Source organism: Schistocerca gregaria, chromosome 2 (assembly GCF_023897955.1).
Source record: "Schistocerca gregaria isolate iqSchGreg1 chromosome 2, iqSchGreg1.2, whole genome shotgun sequence".
In the NCBI taxonomy this organism is placed as follows: domain Eukaryota; kingdom Metazoa; phylum Arthropoda; class Insecta; order Orthoptera; family Acrididae; genus Schistocerca; species Schistocerca gregaria.
The window spans coordinates 400,316,733-400,336,867 of record NC_064921.1 but is presented as its reverse complement, the minus strand read 5'-3'; the positions used below and the strand labels follow the sequence as shown (position 1 = coordinate 400,336,867).

Genomic DNA, 20,135 nt, shown 5'->3' with positions numbered 1-20,135 from the left:
TGAACATCATCTTTACCTCTGCACTTCCGCCTCGACTGACATCTCTGCCCAAACTCTTTGCCTTTAAATATGTCTGCTTGTGTCTGTATATGTATGGATGGATATGTGTGTGTGCGCGAGTATATACCTATCCTTTTTTCCCCCTAAGGTAAGTCTTTCCGCTCCCGGGATTGGAATGACTCCTTACCCTCTCCCTTAAAACCCACATCCTTTCATCTTTCCTTTTCCTTCCCTCTTTCCTGGCGAAGCAGCCGCCGGTTGTGAAAGCTCGAAATTCTGTGTGTGTGTTTGTGTGTTATTGCAAAGAGTCAAATCATTTGTGAAACAAAACATTGAAGCGTGAACTTCTCTCTTTCTGTTTGGCAAGAATTCCTTCGGAATCTCTTTCTTACTGGAACGCAAGGTACCAACCAATGTCGTGTTTCATTTTAGTAGTTCAGCAGCCAATGGAAAACTGGTGAAAAATTATCAGGTGTTACACCTTGGCCGTTATTCAGAAATGGTTCCATCAGATCCAAAACAACTCTCTGTCCTTGATTCACTTCCTGAGTATTGTCCAACATTCCTGTGTAAATTTGAATCCGTAATAACTAAGATGTCTTCACATCAGCACAAACTCAAATTTTAATGTCATACTTGCCAGGCTTGCTCTGGATATAAACCTAAAAGGGCAGCTGCCTCTGTACATTGCTAATCGTTCATCAATAGTCACGTATTCATAAGGATAGAAGTTCTTGCACAAGTTGGATTGAAATTTGTCTAACACTATCCTGATGGCTTGTACCTTGTCCTTGGTTTCTTCAATTCTCTGTGCTCTTGTGTGGCTGTTGTCAAATCACAAGAATTTCAGTATAGACAAAAATCGGTTTCTTGACATGGCAGCAGAAAAGAAGGGTTGTCGAAAGGCAACATTACCTCCCCACAGATTGGAAGCACTTGTGCAATGTCCATGAGTTCGACCAGCTCCTTTTAGAATTACCAATACAGCATATACTTCAGTTGCATTTATATCTCTCCATGTCGGTTTGTTCGAAGAATGAGCTGCATTCCACAAAGAAATTACTCGTTTGGCTTCCCTGTTCGTTTCTTCTACAACAGTGCTCACGATTTCTGGTGAGATAAATAATAAAAATGACTCTGTTATTGTTTTGATTGTTTTTCCATCATTCTCTGGGCCAGGTGTTACATTAAAAATGCTGTGACGTCAACGCCGCCCATCTTTTGGTGGTTCACTAGAAAATTATAGTCCACTTCTAGAAACAAAAAAATATCCAGTGTCTTTGTCTTCTTGTTCTTCTTCTTCTTCATCAGATGAAATACTGACTCGTGCAATGTCAGCTCAACAGTGAACGTCAAATTCAACTCAAACAATAGTAACCAGCAACAATAACAAGCATTGAATCTATGGCAAAACTCAACAATTAAGACAATAAGATGTTTCATACCAAGTGGGGTAGTCTCTCAATCCCACCAATAAATGACTTAAATAACAATGACAAAGCCAAAAAAAATTAGACAGTCGTGAGTGTGAATTCAACGTCAATCATTTTAGTACAAAGTCATGAAACTACAGGCATGTGGCCCTTCAGATAACATTATTATAGGGAAAAGGTCAACCTGGGGTAGTCAGAATACCCCGCTTTGTAATTCGAGGGTTAATGAAGCTGCACACTTAATTTTCATTATGACTACAAGTAGTACAGACATGTACCACTACCAAAGCAAGCTTTGAGATTGCCCTTAATGATCACGCTTAAGAAATGTTGTCCCATGAGAGAGAGAGAGAGAGAGAGAGAGAGAGAGAGAGAGAGAGGAATGTCCCAAAAGGTGGAAAAAATATCAGAGAGGGAAAAAAAATTAAATGGATCAGAAAAAAATGGGACAAGACAGGACAGTGTAAGCATTTGATCTGTTAAGATGGAAAATGACTTACTTTCTTCATTACAAGCATCCTGGTTATACAAATCATTGTTATCCTTCTGTTCTAACAAATGGTACAGACCTTTGTGATATATGTACAAGACTAATTTGCATACAAGACATTGTCTGACAAAAAAGAAGTGAAGCACCCAGAAGTCATGGTCATGTGTGTGTATGTGTGTGTTTTATGGATGCTCAATGGTGAGGTTATCAATGCCCTTATAAAAAGTACTGAAACGAATGTGGTTAAAGAGCCTAAAAAGTTGTATAACAGGTAAAGTAAGCCTTACATAATTACATTCATTCTCTCTACCAGCCTGACACACAGTCATCCTAACAATCACACTACCTCACATCCTTTAAGGTAGTGTAAAATTGGTCAGATGATGTAAAATTGTCAATCAAAACAAAGAAATATAAGTGGAAAGCTAAAATAATTGCACAGAGATAAGTGACTGGCTGATCACTTAAACAGGAAGAGTCAGCCACCACGATAATACATTAAAAACTACTCCTCAAAACTTTAGGCAATAGGTCAAACCATCCATAGAACTTTGAGTTTCCTGTCTGAATATGAAAAATGGTCTACTAAAATGTGGCATGCTGGAATCTGTATGTTAAAAAGACGATTAAGAAGGACCTCATCAAATCTGTGTGGCTGGAAAGAGTTATGCCAAGGCCATACTACTGGCCTTACAAGATGCAATTTATGGTCTGTCACTGCCAGCCACTCTTCTTTCCATCTGTGCATGACTCTGTACTTCAGCAGTGAGGTAATAGTGTGGAGGGGGATGATTCACTAAATCTGATTTTCAGAACATGCCTTCTATTTCAGTTCCGTTAATACCCATGTGATGTGGCCTGGTACCCACAAGGAAGTCACCTCCTTTTGCAGCCTTTGTGGTGTTGAAGTGAGTTCTTGACAAATTTATCTGGAGGATATGCTTTTGCAAAGAGTTAAGGACACTCAGGGAGTTGGAACAGATGAGAAATTTAGCAGTCAAACACATAACTGTTTACGTGCCTTCAAGACGATGTAAAGTTCTGCACGAATCACCAGGTAACCAGATCTTGAGGGCAAAATCAGGGAATACAACAGAGCAAACAAGGGAGACCTCTGTTTAGACCCACTCATGAACACAGCTATACAGTTGTGGTGTTCATTTAAAAAAGTTAGAATATTTGCATTAAAACAGATGCAGGAGTGCAGCCTCTCCTGTACTGCTTTAAATCTGAAACTACTCTGGATCTCTGCAATAACCAAGGTAGGAGTCAGTTTCAACTTTGGGTTTGGGTTTGTACTCCCCCATACCAAGTGACTCCAGCACATGCTTCACGTGGAACCCAAACAGTCTTGTTGCTTGTGAACAGTTCGAGAAAAAGTGTTCCATAGCTGAATGAGTAACAGTATGATATGCAGGTGAACTGGGAGCAGCAAGGATCTTATCTTCTTGGTGCACAATTAGGAGTTGCCGCCAGACGGTGAGTGCAAGTTCTCCGACCTCAGCACAGAGACTGGGTATGGAGATGGTCTTGTAAGCACCTATAGCCAGCCTGATCCCACATGGTGGCTAGCATCAACGATCTTCAGGTCAGAAGGTCTTGCTGTTCTATACATTGTGCAACCATAGTCTAGCTGCAACCTCACAAAAGTCCTATAAAACTGAAGCAGGCTGCTGGTCTGCTTCCCAAGGTACTTTAAGATATTAAGTGTTTTCTGGGTCCTTGCCTTCCTTCAGGTCCTTTAGGTGTGGCTACAGTGACAGTTTTGAATAAAAAAAGGGGGCCCAGAAACCTCAACGTGTCTTCAAAAAGTAGAATGGTGTCCCTCATATGCAAGCCAGGGAAATTATAAATATTAGGGAGAATGATTAAAATCATCACACGAACACTTACCTACACAAAATGTAAAACCTGTCTTTGATGGCTGCAGTTTCTTCACTATAAACTGTTGTAATGTTGGAGGAGGAACAAAAAACTGCAACACTGTCTACAAATGAGAATTGCTCAGGACTCCTTACCACAGACATTACAATATTTATGACTATGGCAAAGCAGGTATCACTTAAAACACTTTCCTGGGGAACACCATTCCTCTGCTCAAAACCATCACACTGTACATGGTGTTTTGATAAGAAGGGCCAAATGAATGTATCTAAGTATAGGTAAATGGCCACAAAGGCCCCATCGGAGGAGCTGTCCTAGAATGTAGTGCTTCCATGGAATGTAGTGCTTCCAAGTTGTGTCATATACCTTTCAATGTCAAAAAATATCCCTATAAAATACTGCCTATGTAGAGAAGCCTGCTGGTTAGCCATCTGTAGCAGGGTCAGGTTGTTGACAGTCGATTGACATCTCCAGAATCCACACTGACTGTGGCTAAGGAATTGCTTGGTGAATAATATCCATACCAGACAATATTTGACTATTCATTCCAAGGTCTTCCCTCCACAGCTTGTTAAGGCAATGCTCCTGTAATTACTGGAAAACTTTCAGCCCTTTCCTTGTTTGAGGAATGGAATCAAAATTGTCTCTCTCTACATGTTGGGAAATTGTCCTGTCTGTCACATCAAACAAAAAGATTCTAGGAAGAATTCTTTTGACGCTGTTTGCAAGTTCTGTAGCATGCAGCATTGGGTTTGGTCATGTCTGGCAGCAGTATCAAGAGCGTACGACTCACAACTGCCGGACCTGTAGTACAAAGTGCTCTGCTCCGTGGACGCACAGTGGTGGTGGAATGCTGGATCCTAGCTGGCAACGGCAGTAGTCATTGCGAAATGCTATGCCAATGTCTGGGCAAAGTCTCCGTGTGCTGTCTGGAGACAACCCTGCTGATATAGGTAACTAACTGCCAGAAAATATCCTAATGCCTTCCAATGGTTTTGCAGAACAAGTGGTGGTGTTGATAGAGTCCAGGAGTGATTGTCAGGACCTTTTTTTCTCTCCTTGATTATGAATTGAGCAATGGTTCTTGCTACTGAAAGGCTCTGAGGCTTTCTGTTGTCAGGCAGCACTTAAATTGCTTAAACCACATTAGTAAATGGCTCTCATCAGTCCACAAAGATACGGCCACCTTCTAAAAAGATCTGATGACTTTGGGAAGGATAAGTTGGCGTCACGGTGGATCACACGTGTGATGATGTACTCCCAATCCTGGATGCTGACTCAGTGTTGAAACACAGTATCCCTGCCAGCAGACATCACGAGAAGGCAGAGGAGCGACTATGGGTAGCGCAGCGTGATAATGCAGAAACCTAGAAACCTGCCATGGAGGGCGCATGCAAAACGTAAGATGGGCAGACCCACTGGCAGTGGTGTTTACCTGCGAGTGGCGGTAGACCAGGTGGATCAGTGCTTACTCAGTTTGTCCACCAGGCACTTCACTTAGTGTATCGGTACTGTGTAGCTCTTTTTCGATAGCATATTTCCCAAAGCACTTACCTGCCTGGAAGGCAGCTGTTTGTTTGGAACTAGATGTTTCAACAAACAGCTTCCCATTCCTCAGGTGCTTTGTAGATTTTAATGTGCCAACAATGCACTCGAAACCCTTTTGAATGTATAAAGTTGAAACTTTCTCAGTGTCTTTTGTTTTAACTATTAAAAACATATTCTGTCTAGCAGTATGGGTTCTGTTACTAAAAACTGAAGAATTTGGAATTTCCTCATTTCAGGATGACTGGCTACATCAGCCACCTTGTTGGGTTGGGTGATGATACTCACCAGAAGTACAACCATTGTACTGGGAGGCGAATGGTTCAAGTTCTATGGTTCCATCTCATCCCACAAACACCTAGGGGAGCTCTGCTTGCATGAATAAGCCATACACAACCTTATACAACATCAGTTTCTCCATTGCCTCCCCACTAATGACTGTTCTACCTAAAAAGCTGCATGTCTCATCAGTGCAAGCACGCCTCGATATGGAGTTATTCAGATCTGTGTGGCATTTGGATGTGACAGTGGCCTGATGATGGTCTGCACAGGAACCTGAGGGCAGACATACTTGGTTGACCATGACTGGCCATCCTCAAAGGAGGACCCCCTAATACTATGTATCATACACATCATATCCCCTTCACATCTTTGCCTGCCATCCAAGAACTAATAATGGACACTCTACAACATAATGCATTAGTGCACACTGTAGACTGGAGACAAGCAGCAGCTTGACCAGGGAATTATTGTCCGATGCACAGACAACCATTAACACCGCAACACGAACTGCTGTGTTTGGAACGGTGCCATGACCAAAAAGCACGGCCTGCTGTGAACGATGTACTATTGTGTTGAGTGATGAATCGTGGTTTTGCTCTACCCTGGATGACCATTATTGACGAGTATGGCAGCAACCAGAGGAGAGCTTCTTTCTTTCCAACATTGCTGAGAGGCACAGCAATGTTACTCCTGGCACCATTGTGTGGGGAGCCATCCAGTATGACTTCAGGTTATGGCTGGTAGTGGTTGAGGAAACTAACGGCACATCACACTATCCTGCACCGTTATATGTTACCTCTTATGTGATGCTATAGTGGTGTCACTTTTCAACACAACAATGCTCATCTACAAATGCCAAGTGTCTCTATGAACTGTCTGTGTAGTGCTGGTGCTGAGGTCCTTCTGTGGCCACCAAGATCCCCAGATCTGTCCTCAACAGAGTATGCGTGGACCAGTTTGGATGCAAGCCCTGTCCGAGTGCCAGTATCTAGGATATTAAGGACCAGTTACAACAGTTGTGGTCCAGCTTCCATCAAGAGAGGATACAACGGTTTTACCTGCCTGTGCACAACAGTGCACATTACCAATATATTCCAGAAAGCCATGTGCAAAAACACAATTTTTGAGTGTGTCATATCTCAGGTCCTATTGTTACACATATAAGGGATCAAGTGTTTTCAAGAGCCCTTGGCCTTGCAACCTTTTATATACCTATTGGAAAAATGGGCATACTGTAACTATTCTACAGTACAGGGTCAAAATTTAAACATTACACACTTCTTCCAGCCCAGGAAAATGGAACAAATTAGTTGATTCTTTTGCATTAGGTGTGGTCAAGGATGGGCCTTAGGCAGCTTACAAAATCTCAGTTTGTTCATGGGTGCTTCCTAAGAAAATAGCAAGAACTGGTTTTCAGCCATTTTTTGCACCGTTGCCCACAATTATGTCAATAACTGACCATCGCAAAGGACTCAAATTTTAACCGTATATTCTTTAAACATTCATCTAGATATATCATTTTCCTGTTTCCAAATAAAATTTATCCATTAATGAAAAACACCTGAAAAACCACAATTGTTGGTTACCAAAAGTACAACTTCTACAGGGTGAGTCAGGAGGGAAGATATATGCTTTGAGGGGTGATAGTATCTGTGATACTGAAAAGGAAGCTTCAAATCGACACAAGGTGTTTTCTTAATGCATCAGACACACAACTGTCAGTTGCATGTCCTCATTTCCAGCACTCACATACTAATACATACAGGGTGTTTCAAAAATGACCGGTATATTTGAAATGGCAATAAAAACTAAACGAGCAGCGATAGAAATACACTGTTTGTTGCAATATGCTTGGGACAACAGTACATTTTCAGGCGGACAAACTTTAGAAATTACAGTAGTTACAATTTTCAACAACAGATGGCGCTGCAAGTGATGTGAAAGATATAGAAGACAACACAGTCTGTGGGTGCGCCATTCTGTACGTCGTCTTTCTGCTGTAAGTGTGTGCTGTTCACAACGTGCAAGTGTGCTGTGGACAACATGGTTTATTCCTTAGAACAGAGAATTTTTCTGGTGTTGGAATTCCACCGCCTAGAACACAGTGTTGTTGCAACAAGACAAAGTTTTCAACGGAGGTTTAATGTAACCAAAGGACCGAAAAGCGATACAATAAGGGATCTGTTTGAAAAATTTCAATGGACTGGGAATGTGACGGATGAATGTGCTGGAAACGTAGGGCGACCGTGTACGGCAACCACAGAGGGCAACGCGCAGCTAGTGCAGCAGGGGATCCAACAGCGGCCTTGGGTTTCCGTTCGCTGTGTTGCAGCTGCTGTCCAAATGACGCCAACGTCCACGTATCGTCTCATGCGCCAGAGTTTACACCTCTATCCATACAAAATTCAAACGCGGCAACCCCTCAGTGGCGCTACCATTGCTGCACGAGAGACATTCGCTAACGATATAGTGCACAGGATTTATGACGGCGATATACATGTGGGCAGCATTTGGTTTACTGCCGAAGCTTATTTTTACCTGGACGGCTTCGTCAATAAACAGAACTGGCGCATATGGGGAACCGAAAAGCCCCATGTTGCAGTCCCATCGTCCCTGCATCCTCAAAAAGTACTGGTCTGGGCCGCCATTTCTTCCAAAGGAATCATTGGCCCATTTTTCAGATCCGAAACAATTACTGCATTACACTATCTGGACACTCTTCGTGAATTTGTGGCGGTACAAACTGCCTTAGACGACACTGCGAACACCTCGTGGTTTATGCAAGATGATGCCCGGCCACATCGCACGGCCGACGTCTTTAATTTCCTGAATGAATATTTCGATGATCGTGTGATTGCTTTGGGCTATCCGAAACATACAGGAGGCAGCGTGCATTGGCCTCCCTATTGGCCAGACATTAACCCCTGTGACTTCTTTTTGTGGGGACACTTGAAAGACCAAGTGTACCACCAGAATCCAGAAACAATTGAACAGCTGAAGCAGTACATCTCATCTGCATGTGAAGCCATTCCGCCAGACACGGTGTCAAAGGTTTCGGGTAATTTCATTCAGAGACTACGCCATATTATTGCTACGCATGGTGGATATGTGGAAAATATCGTACTATAGAGTTTTCCAGACCGCAGCGCCATCTGTTGTCGACAATTGTAACCACTGTAATTTCGAAAGTTTGTCTGTCTGAAAATGTACTGTTGTCCCAAGCATATTGCAACAAACGGTGTATTTCTATCGCTGCTCGTTTAGTTTGTATTGCCGTTTCAAATATACTGGTCATTTTTGAAACACCCTGTACAAAGAGGCACTAGGCTACCACATTTTCATGAATTTACTCAAGTAAATGACAATATGAATGAGCACGGCTCAGCAACATGACAGCTGTCTGCAAGTTATGCAAGTGGTTGGTGGAGGATTTGAACAATCTTTGTGAGCAAAGCACACAATTATTAGGTTACAGTGTTTCATTTACTGCCACCTGCCTTTGTCCTGTTTCCCATTGAAAATATCAGTTTCCTCGGAAACTGCTAAGCACAGGAAATAAGTATTTTGTTCAGAATTGCTATTACTCTCAGTCCAAGAGCATGTACTTTTCCTCCTGCCTTGCCCTGCATAATTTCTATTCTTGTCAAATCGTCAAAATTTCTGCCATATGCTCTTGAGATGACGATCTCCAGAAACCTTGAAATTTCTTGGACATCATTATCCATTACCAAGATCTAAGGGTTGAGACTTGCTGTACTTATTAACCTAGGATATGCATATTGCATCTGGTCTGAAGTGTAAATCTAGTTTTAACTCTTGTAGTGAACATATGGAATGGGTTCTGGGGTCTGAAGACACCAAACTATGTTTTAGTCACCATATTTTCACCAATAAGACTATGACATGCTGTCTCTGAATAATGGGCACTTCATGCCTATACAGGCTATCATGACATGATCATTATTTGATGGTGCGATCTTGTGGCATTAGTGCCTTACAAAAGATTATTCTGTCATAAAAAATTTCCTGTGATTGCAAATCAGCCACCACATTCTTTGGTATACTCTACCACAGCCTAAAAATGTTGTACATTTTTAAGTAAAGTGGGGAAAAGTGACCTTGCACTCACTTTCAACTGGAGGAAGCATCTACTTTGTGGCGTTACTTTACACTATACACTTTTATGAATGGGAGGTGAGAGGTGAGAGAGGGATGTGAGAGGTGGGAGGTGGGGGGTGGGGGGTATGGGGGGAGGGAGGGGAGGGAGGGGAGGGAGGGTGGGAGGGGAGGGAGGGGAAGGAGGGGAGGGAAGGGAGGGAGGGGAGGGAGGGAGATGAGAGGGGAGACGAGATGAGATGAGATGAGATAAAAGAAATGGGACAAAAGCATGACAGTGGAACAGAGAGACAGTGAACAAAGCAGAGAGAGAGAGATAGTGGTAAGGAAGAGCAAGAAAAACAAGCGAAGAGTGACATTGGGAGGAACAGAAAGAAGAAAGTGCCTATGGGAGCAAAAAGAGACAGTGGGAGAGAGACACGGTTAGGCAGTGGTAACGAGAGGAAGATGCTGAGAATGAAGACTTGGCTACAGTTAGAGAATGGACAAAAGAATTTAAAATGTTCTGTGTTAAAAGAGTGCAAAAAATGTTCACAAGCCAAAAATGTTGGTGAGATAGGTGGAATGAGGATTGAGGTATCTGGTTCCCCAGTTTTCTGCCAGATCTTTTAAAGAGGAATGTATTTGCCTCTTCTGTGCCCTGACAAGGGCATTTTTTTTGTTTTTTTGGCCAAAAGAAAGAGAAGTTTTTTTTTTTCCTCTTTGGTGAATTGTTACATTTACTCGTAAATTATTTACATTCTGCCAGAACTTTGCATATCATAATAGTACATTTATTAATGAACTAATAATATATCGGACATGAAATAGTCCATAAATGAAGGGAGAAACAGTCTTAACTTGAAATATATTGTAAAAGATGAATGGTAGCATAAATATTATTTTGCATTAGGCTACTATGTAGTGCAAGCAATATGTTAAGCAGATATTCAATAACATTAATCTTTTGCCCATTCAGTTTACAGTCCATGAAATGTAGAAAGCCAGAGCAGTAATCTCCTCTTCCTTAGAAAAAGTACTATTAAAAACTATTAAAATGTATAATGCAATAATAAATTTCTCACCTCATATATGAAGGCACTCATTCGCTGACTAACACTAAGCATCAGAAGTGTTGACGGAAATAACACCAAGTAGCGGTCCCGATGATCAGGCAGTATCGCAACAGATCCCATATGAAGAATTTCTCCCAAACAAGACAGATTTTCACCTTCCCAACCTCTCACACCTCCAGTTAATACTTCCAGTTCCAACTCCTTCTGACGTCGAGTTGTAGATATGAAGGACTGCAAAGTACAAAATATGTTTATTTCATTGGAATACAAAATGCTTGTCAGAAAGCAAACAAGATGACGCAGGTCTACAATCTGTACACAAACCTAAGCATCATGATAAAATATTGATGATAAAAACTTATAAAAAGAGATCACAGCACTTCAACTATTAGCTCCTTATTCAAGAGTAAGAGCAATTTGCTGGCAGAGGTCAGATAGATGGACTGTCAATAATTTAGCTATTAAAGCTGGCAAAGCGAAACATCTCATGCTGATTTTTATGGAAACTGCTGCATGGAGCAATATGTGAAATAAGGAAAAGGCAATCACTCACCTATAGCAGATCAATGCACTGAACACAGTAACAGATAACAAAAAGCAGCATTCACATTAGCTTCTGAGTGCTATTGTTTTTCCAGCAATAGTTCACATATTCACACACAGTCATAAGAATGCACTCTTCTGTGGCCATGAAAAGAATATATATTGATACAAGAGACAGAGACATGGGGAGGGACAAGTGCAGGGGGGGGGGGGGGGAGAGAGGGGAGTGGGATAGAAAGAGGGAGGACGAGGGGAGGGAGAAGGGAAAGAGGAGAGGGAGGGAAGTGCAGAGGGAAAGTAGACTGGAGGGAGGGGGTGGAAGAGTAGAGGGGAGAGATTGGGAGGGGGGATGAGGATGTGGAGTAGAGGGGAGAAAGTGGAACAGGGGAGTAGTAGTAGAGGGGAGTAAGTGGGACAGGGGAGTAGTAGTAGAGGGGAGGGTGTGGGACAGGGAGGAGTAGTAGAGGGGAGGGTTTGGGGGAAGGAATAGAGGGGAGGGAGAGGGATGGGGGAGGAATAGAGGGGAGGGAGAGGGATGGGGGAGGAATAGAGGGGAGGGAAAGGGATGGGGGAGTATGAGAAGGGGAGTAATGGGGTAAGGAGCAGAGGGAAGGGGCAAGAAGGCTTTTGATTAAAATATCCTGAAACTTGCAGTCATTTTTTAGTTTCTGTGTACCTACGAAGTTTAGCACCATAATTCACAATGGTTTCCTACAAACATGACTCTTGGAGGAACTGGGTCGAGCACAGTAGATGTATTTATCTCGTACCACTGGCGAGCGCATATCGTTCAACTGATGAATATTTGTCATATTCAGTCTCTAATGAAGTAACATCACATTTTTCTTCACTTTCTATCCTGCTGAATGCAATATCAAACTCACGATCATGATTGCCATCCTTTTTTGAAAGCACTGCCCAAACAACAATACAGAAGAGGCCGAAAGCATACATTTTGTCGTCGAGTATCCACAACTGCACACAGTAAAGACAATATTAGTGACAACCACCTCAACCAAAGGATGACAGCCAGACTACAAATGTAGGGCCAGATGCACTTTAGCAGGTGAACGGATCTGACAAGCACATAGTCAGGGTTTTACTTTTTTGGAGGTCTGTTCTTAAGTTGCCCAAGTATAATCGGGATTTTGAGTTCCTGCCAAAATAGTAAAAACAAGATAACCCTGATTTTACATTGAAAGGTTAATGTAACTAACTTTCTCTTCTATACACAGTCAGAATCAAAGACTAAATTTCGTTAATTACTATTTTGTTGAAGAATCAATATGATGGATGGCAGCACAGTTACTGGCATATTTATCTATATTCTAGCTATTCTATTCTGTTGCCTGCAATGAAAAAGTTTTCTTTTCAAGCAACATACAATAAGTACTACTGTTAAAAACGCATCAATCTGCTGGTGGTCTGATACATGTTTTGTACAATTAGTGATGACAGAGCTTGGATGCACTTCTTGTAAAATTTTCTTGTTTTCACTCCAAAGAGTTAATGTGCCATTGGACAGCTTTTACATTTCATGGTTTAAATATGTAATCAAAATATCAATACAAATGTTGCAATCATTACTGCTGCCACTACTTCCTTTGTCACTAGCTTCCTTATTACTGAATAATGACAAATTAACAATTTGTGATTATTTGTTTTAGTTTTGTTGCAGATGCACATGCAACTGCCAACACATGAGAATGTAGCATATTGTGTGTGTTGTCACCGCCAGACACCACACTTGCTAGGTGGTAGCCTTTAAATCGGACGCGGTCCGGTAGTATATGTCGGACCCGCGTGTTGCCACTATCAGTGATTGCAGACCGAGCACCACCACATGGCAGGTCTAGAAAGACTTCCTAGCACTCGCCCCAGTTGTACAGCCGACTTTGCTAGCGGTGGTTCACTGACTTCTACGCTCTCATTTGCCGAGACGATAGTTAGCATAGCTTTCAGCTATGTTAATTGCTACGACCTAGCAAGGCGCCATTCTCAGTTACTATTGATACTGTGAAACATGTAATGTCAAGAGTGACGTTCGTCATTAATGGATTAAAGTTAAGTATTCCACCAGCTACGTCCGTTGTTTCTAAATTCTAATTTCCTGGTCCTGTTCCAGACCTCACGCCAGCCTGCGTGAGCTAAAACGTGTGCCTTTCGGCATCCTCTAGGAACATGGTGTTGGCTCTCTTGCCAACCACAACATTGGCGACGCGGCAAAACCGCGTTCTTATCGATATTGCCCTGATTTACTTGTGTAATGGCTTCGCCACAATCTTCAGATGTACTGTCCGAATTTTATCGCTTACAGAATCAGCAGACGCAGGCCTTACTGGATGCCCTTGGACAGCTCGTCTAGGGTCAACGTGCGATGCAAAACGACGCGGCAGCAGCCGCTTCACTGCTAACGCAGCCACAACACGCTGTTGCACCAACTTTTTGACCTTTTGATGCTGCACTCGAAAACTGGACGGAGTGGTCACACAAATTTGGATTCCATCTCACCGCCTACAGAATTCAAGGTAACGAGCGGCAGCCTTTTCTCTTTTCTTCCGTCGGGGTGACCACGTACCGTGTGATAGTCAAATTTTTTTCCCGACGCAACGTAGCAACTCTGTCCTATGAAGAAATTTTGTCTGCATTAGATGCATATTTCAAAGAATCAGACAATGTAGTTGCCAAACGGTATACCTTCTTTCGTACAAAACGTACAGCAGGTCAGACTAATCGGGAGTGGGTTGCAACCTTGCAAGGCCTTACTAGGGATTGTGCTTTTGAGTGTCAATGTGGACTCCCTTATTCAGATACTATGGTACGTGATGCAATTGCACAGAACGTTTCTGATGTTTGTATAAGGGAACTGATTTTGAAACTAGTCAATCCCTCCCTTCAACAAGTGATGGACATATTGGATCGGCAGGACACACTTGACTTTGCTCAGGAATCATTTGAAACTTCGCCAGCAGTGTGTCAGGTTAACCGGCCCGCCGGGCGAGCTGCATGGAGCAGTAAACAGCCCTTGCGCCCGGCCGTGCCGCTGACGCCAGGCTCTCAGCCACGTGTACCGCGCCGGCAAGCAAATGCAGTGATCAAATCATGCCCGCGGTATGCTACTAAACATTCGCGTGAGAATTGCCCGTCACGCCAAGCTAATTGCTTTTATTGTCATAAAAAAGGACATGTTCAGAGTCTTTGTCAGAAAAAGCTCAGATAGGAAGCTCAAAACCGTTCCAGGCCCTTTGCTTTACGCCGGCATCGGAATTGAACCAAGGATACTCCGGCTCGCGAAACTTCGCCCATGGAAATTCATGTAGTTCATTCCACTCCGCCCAGTGCCACTCTCTCTAACATTGACTGTGTTAGTCCCAAAAATAGTGTGCGTCGATATCACCGGAACTCCCATCAAGTCGCAAGTGATTATGTACCAGTGTCAGCTCACGTTGCACGAGACAGTCGCTCTTGTCGTCAGCAGGACAATAAACTTTTTGTAGACTTGCACATTAACAGCAAAGTGATACCATTCCAGCTCGATGCCAGAGCTGCAGTTTCACTAATCAATCAAGACATTTACAAACTGCTGGGCACACCTCCGTTGCCTGCCGCAAATGTTAAGTTAACTAGTTATTACGGTCAGGATATCACTGTGTTAGGACAGTGCAGCCTTCTTGCAACATACAAAGGACAAATAAAAGTTGTGTCATTTTACGTCCTTCGTTCTTCTTCTGCAGTGAACTTGTTTGGTTTCGATTTATTTCAGTTGTTTAACTTGTCTATAGTAAATCAGGTCCTATCAGTAAACCAGACGGTGCCTTCAGACAGTGTTTCTCGTCTATGTGAAGAATTTGCAGACATTTTTGCACCGGGCCTCGGTTGCACTAAGAACTATAAAGCACATTTGGAACTGAAAGTAAACACGCAACCGAAAATTTTCAGAGCGCGCAATGTTCCCCACGCATTGCGTGATGAGGTCGCAAAAACATTACAAGATTTGGAATCACAAGGTATCATTGAACGTGTGCAGGCTTCTCTCTGGGCATCACCCTTAGTAATTTTGCCTTCTGGAAAGTTGAGACTTTGTGTGGACTTCAAGGCGACAGTGAATCCACAACTAGTGATTGCAACTTTTCCTTTACCCCGCTCGGAAGATCTTTTTGACAAACTGCGCGGGTAAATATTTTTCGAATTTGGACCTCGCAGACGCGTACCTGCAAATACCGGTGGACGAAGAATCCCAGCGCATTTTGGTGGTTAACACGCATCTAGGTTTGTATCGATTCAAACGACTGCCATTAGGGTGTGCATCGGCCCCTGCATTGTTCAGCAATATTTCCAAACTGTTTGTGCGTCGGTCCCTACTGCAGCAAACTATCTGGATGATATTGTGATCTCCGAAAAGACGGAAGAAGAACATTTGGCCGATCTCAGAACATTATTTCAGATCTTGCGACAAAATGGTCTTCGCTTGCGGAAGGACAAATGTGTGTTTTTTGCTCGGGACTTGCCATACTTGGGACATGTACTCAATGCCCAAGGCATACATCCCAGTCCCACGCACCTTCGTGCCATACAAGACATGCGGTCGCCACAGAATTTGAAGCAGCTACAAAGTGTGCTGGGATAAATTACGTATTATAACCGTTATATACCACACACCTCTTCCATTTCAGCTCCGCTTCATCGCTTACGCCGTAAGGGTGCTCCGTTTGTCTGGACGACGGAATGCGAACGCGCCTTTCGCCAGTTGAAATTGGCGTTGCTTTCCAATACTTGCCTTACGCCATTCGATCCCCAGAAGTCCCTCTTGTTGATGGTGGATGCATCGGATTTCGAGATCGGTGCTGTGCTTGTGCAGAAAGATGGATCGCACGATCGCCCTAATGCCTTTGCGCCCCAATTGCTCTCGTCTGCACAAAGAAATTATTCACAGATCGAGAAAGAAGCATTGGCTCTCGTATTTGGTGTTACAAAGTTTCATGATTTCTTGTATGGTCGTCACTTAACCATAATCACAGACCACAAACCTTTGACATCGCTTTTTTATCCGACCACGCCTGTACCTACATGTACAGTGGAGAAATTCATTCGCTGGTCTATTTTCCTCTCGCAGTACCGCTACGATACCTTGTATCGGTCCACTGCAAAGCACGGAAACGCTAATGCGTTGTCCCGCTTGCCTGTTGCTGAGGATAGGGCATTCGATTCCTCCGAACTTGCTTGCATGTTCATTGATGCGGAAACCGATGATGTGGTCGAATCGTTTCCGATTGATTTTCGTCGTGTAGCTACAGCCACAGCTGCCGACCCTGTCCTTGCTCCCGTTCTGCGTTTTGTTGCTACGCAATGGACCTTGTCAAAGTCACGGATCGGGGACCAGTTGGTTCGTCAATTTTTTGCTCACAAGGAGAGACTTTTTGTACGACGTGGTGTTTTGCTGTTGCGTTCTGATAGTGATCAGTCCAGGGTCGCTGTACCACGTTCGTTACAGTCCTCTGTCTCCACCAAGGACATTGGGGAATAGTGAGAACGAAACAACTTGCTCATCAGCACTGTACTTGATGCCGCAATTACGAATATGTGCTCTTCTTGCATGGTGTGTGCCAAACAACAATCAGCACCATCGCAGAAATTCTTTGCATGGCCAAAAGCCACTTCCCCTTGGCAACGCTTACACATCGATTTTGCTGGTCCATTCTGGAATGCTTGATGGTTGGTTGTAGTAGATTCTTTCAGTAATTTTCCTTTTGTTGTCTGGATGTCTTCCACGAGGTCATCTACCACCATCCAAGCATTATCCGCTATCTTTTGCATTGAAGGTCTTCCACAGATTATTGTTTCCGACAATGGCCCACAATTCATGTCCGCAGAATTTCAGTCATTCTGTAAGGTCAATGGTATTCAACATCCGACATCCGCGCCGTTTTTGCCACAGTCAAACGGTGCCGCTGAACGATTGGTCAGGACTTTCAAGTGACAGACGTTGAAGCTGAAAGAGTCGCATTCTCGGGAGGACGCGCTATTGCTCTTTTTGTCCTTGTATCGCTCTCAGCCCCGAGATGGTCGCTCACCGGCTGAGTTGCTCCACGGTCGTCATCACCGAACCTTGATGTCTTTGCTACATCCTCTGCATCAGGTTCCTGTGCAGCGGCAGGCACCTGCTTTTGCTCCAGGCGACGTTGTCTACTATCGCCACTATCGAGGTTCACGGCGTTGGCTCGAAGAGCGCATTCTTCGCTTCCTCGGACGCGCTATGTATCTGGTTTTGGGGGCCTCTGGTGAGGTGCGTCGGCATCTCAATCATCTGCGCCTCTGTCGTCGCACTGGATCTGCCGCTCGCTGTCTGCTTTCAGCGATGATGCCATCCAGTCAGCGCTCTGGGGACCCATCTACTGGCTCGCCTCAGCCCCAGGTGTTACCGACGCTGCCTTCCATTTTGCCCCATGGTGACGCGTCACTGCCGCCGCCTCTTCTCCCGCTGGCGACGCCCGGAGTGGACGTGTTGCTGCAGCCGCCGGGTGCCTCCCTGGGTCACACGCCGCCGATCGCTTCCCGTGACCAGTTGTCCTCCGACATAGAACTCTTGCCCGCTCCGGACCATATGTCGTCTTCGCCCATCGGGTGCCCCAGCCCGATGGAGGTCGACCCTTCGGCCCCTCCTGTCTCTCTACGGGCGCATACACCGCATGTTGGGGTGCACCCTGGAGCAGGTTTTCAGGCGTTTCCTAGCTCCCCGCGCTACGAGTGGCAGGGTGCGGGTGGCACAGCCTCGCCTGTTGTTAGGCTCCCCACCTCATCGCATACGTCAACATGGGGTCCTTCCCACGGCGGGCGGAAGCCTTATGCCACAATTGTACGCCGATTTGTGGGGGAGGAATGTGGTGTCACTGCCAGACACCACACTTGTTAGGTGGTAGCCTTTAAATCGGCTGCGGTCCAGTAGTATACGTCGGACCCACGTGTCGCCACTATCAGTGATTGCAGACCGAGCACCGCCACACGGCAGGTTTAGAGAGACTTCCTAGCACTCGCCCCAGTTGTACAGCCGACTTTGCTAACTATGGTTCACTGACTTCTACGCCCTCATTTGCCGAGACGATAGTTAGCGTAGCCTTCAGCTACGTTAATTGCTAAGACCTAGCAAGGCGCCATTATCAGTTACTATTGATACTGTGAATCATGTAATGTCAAGAGCGACATTTGTCATTAATGGATTAAAGATAAGTATTCCACCAGCTACGTCTGTTGTTTCTAAATTCTAATTTCCTGGTCCTGTTCCAGACCTCACTCCAGGCTGCGTGAGCTAATACGCGTGCCTTTCAGCCTCCTCTAGGAGCACGGTGTTGGCTCTCCTGCCAACCACAACATTGTGCACAAGCCAATAATGCCATAACACGACCCCCCCCCCCCCCCCCCACTCCTTTCCAACAATGCCATCTAACAATCACAAACTTATTGTACATAAGCTAGAAAATGGTAGGCTTAAGAAGTGAAAACAGCCTGTAGTGGAAGAGTATCATAGCACTACAGGAGCTTCAGTAAACTGCTGATCTGATTATTATTTTGTGCCAGCCGTCTTGCAATCATGACAAAGATTACTACAGAGAGGTGTGGGGAAATAAAAGGAAATGCAAAGGGAAAGAGGCAGAGGGAGAGGGAGGAAGAGAAGGGTCAGCAGAGAGATAGAGATAGAGATAGAGAGAGAGAGAGAGAGAGAGAGAGAGAGAGAGCCAGGGATAATGTACAGCTGCATTCAGAAATGGATGACAAAAATCTCTGTTCGCACATCTTCTGTATAGATGCAATTACATGGACATTTTAGGTAAACACCTATTTCATTCTCTGAACAATCCCCATCTTAAGGTTACATGTTATGCGCCCAGAGTCATATTTCTGTAGATCAATTTTATTTCCTAGAACTCCTCTGCTTCACTGGGAATGTTCAAAATTGTACATCTGGAATAGTAGTTGGTGTAGAATATAATAGCATTTGCTATATCATACTGATGTCATTATCAGCTGCTTTGAGACAGCTAAAATTTCAGGCAACACTTTTCTGCAAATGAGACCTAGATTAGAGGATAACCCCAGATATGCTGCATATGAGGTCACATCAACTCTTGCATCTGTGTAAAGATGTTTGCTTTTAAAATGAGCTTCTTAGAAGCTGTATCATAGTGTCTCAGTACCTATTCCAAAAAACCTCCAACTCTTTTACCTTTCCTGTTATTTGGCAATGATGAGAGAGCCTGTTACAAACTTTAGTTTTTCTACACAGTTAATGCTGACGTATGACAGCAAGAATAGTGATCCTGATTAAATGCACAGATTTTTTTTCCATAAAAACAAAACAGGACAGTTCTCCCACTTGTATAATGGTGTACCATATAAATTCACAGCTATTCTTCAGTTTTACAATACACTTGAAATTTATATATATATGTGGTTATCTTCATCTTCAAAACAAAGTATCCCTTTAACTCTATTCACCCTTGTTACTGGTGGAGAAGTTTCGTAAGCCCCTCTTAGACCCATTCCTTTGGGGTGCCACATCTCACACTCTATCGGCATCTTTCAGGTACTTGCCACTGTAAAATGATGACAGGACAACGATTTTTATAACCCCAAGAATGTGATAATCAGGTGGCACAGTGCTGGGTAGTGGTGGTGGTGGTGGTGGTGGTGGTGGTGGTGGTGGTGGTGGTGGTGGAGGAGGAGCAGGGGAAGGAGGAAAGAAGGTAATGGTTATGGCAGATGCTGCAATACATCATAGTCCATCTTGAAGTA

General features: G+C 43.9%; 1 protein-coding gene across 7 annotated transcripts in view; it reads right to left on the bottom strand.

Annotated features, from left to right (window-relative positions):
• LOC126322393 (rho guanine nucleotide exchange factor 7) overlaps positions 1 to 20,135 on the bottom strand; it is a 136,980-nt gene that overhangs the window by 64,230 nt on the left and 52,615 nt on the right. For all 7 annotated transcript variants that reach the window (XM_049994340.1, XM_049994349.1, XM_049994318.1 and 4 more), the window contains one exon: positions 10,815 to 11,036. In XM_049994340.1, coding sequence (XP_049850297.1) covers positions 10,815 to 11,036 — 222 coding nt within the window. The remainder of the gene's footprint in view (positions 1 to 10,814; positions 11,037 to 20,135) is intronic.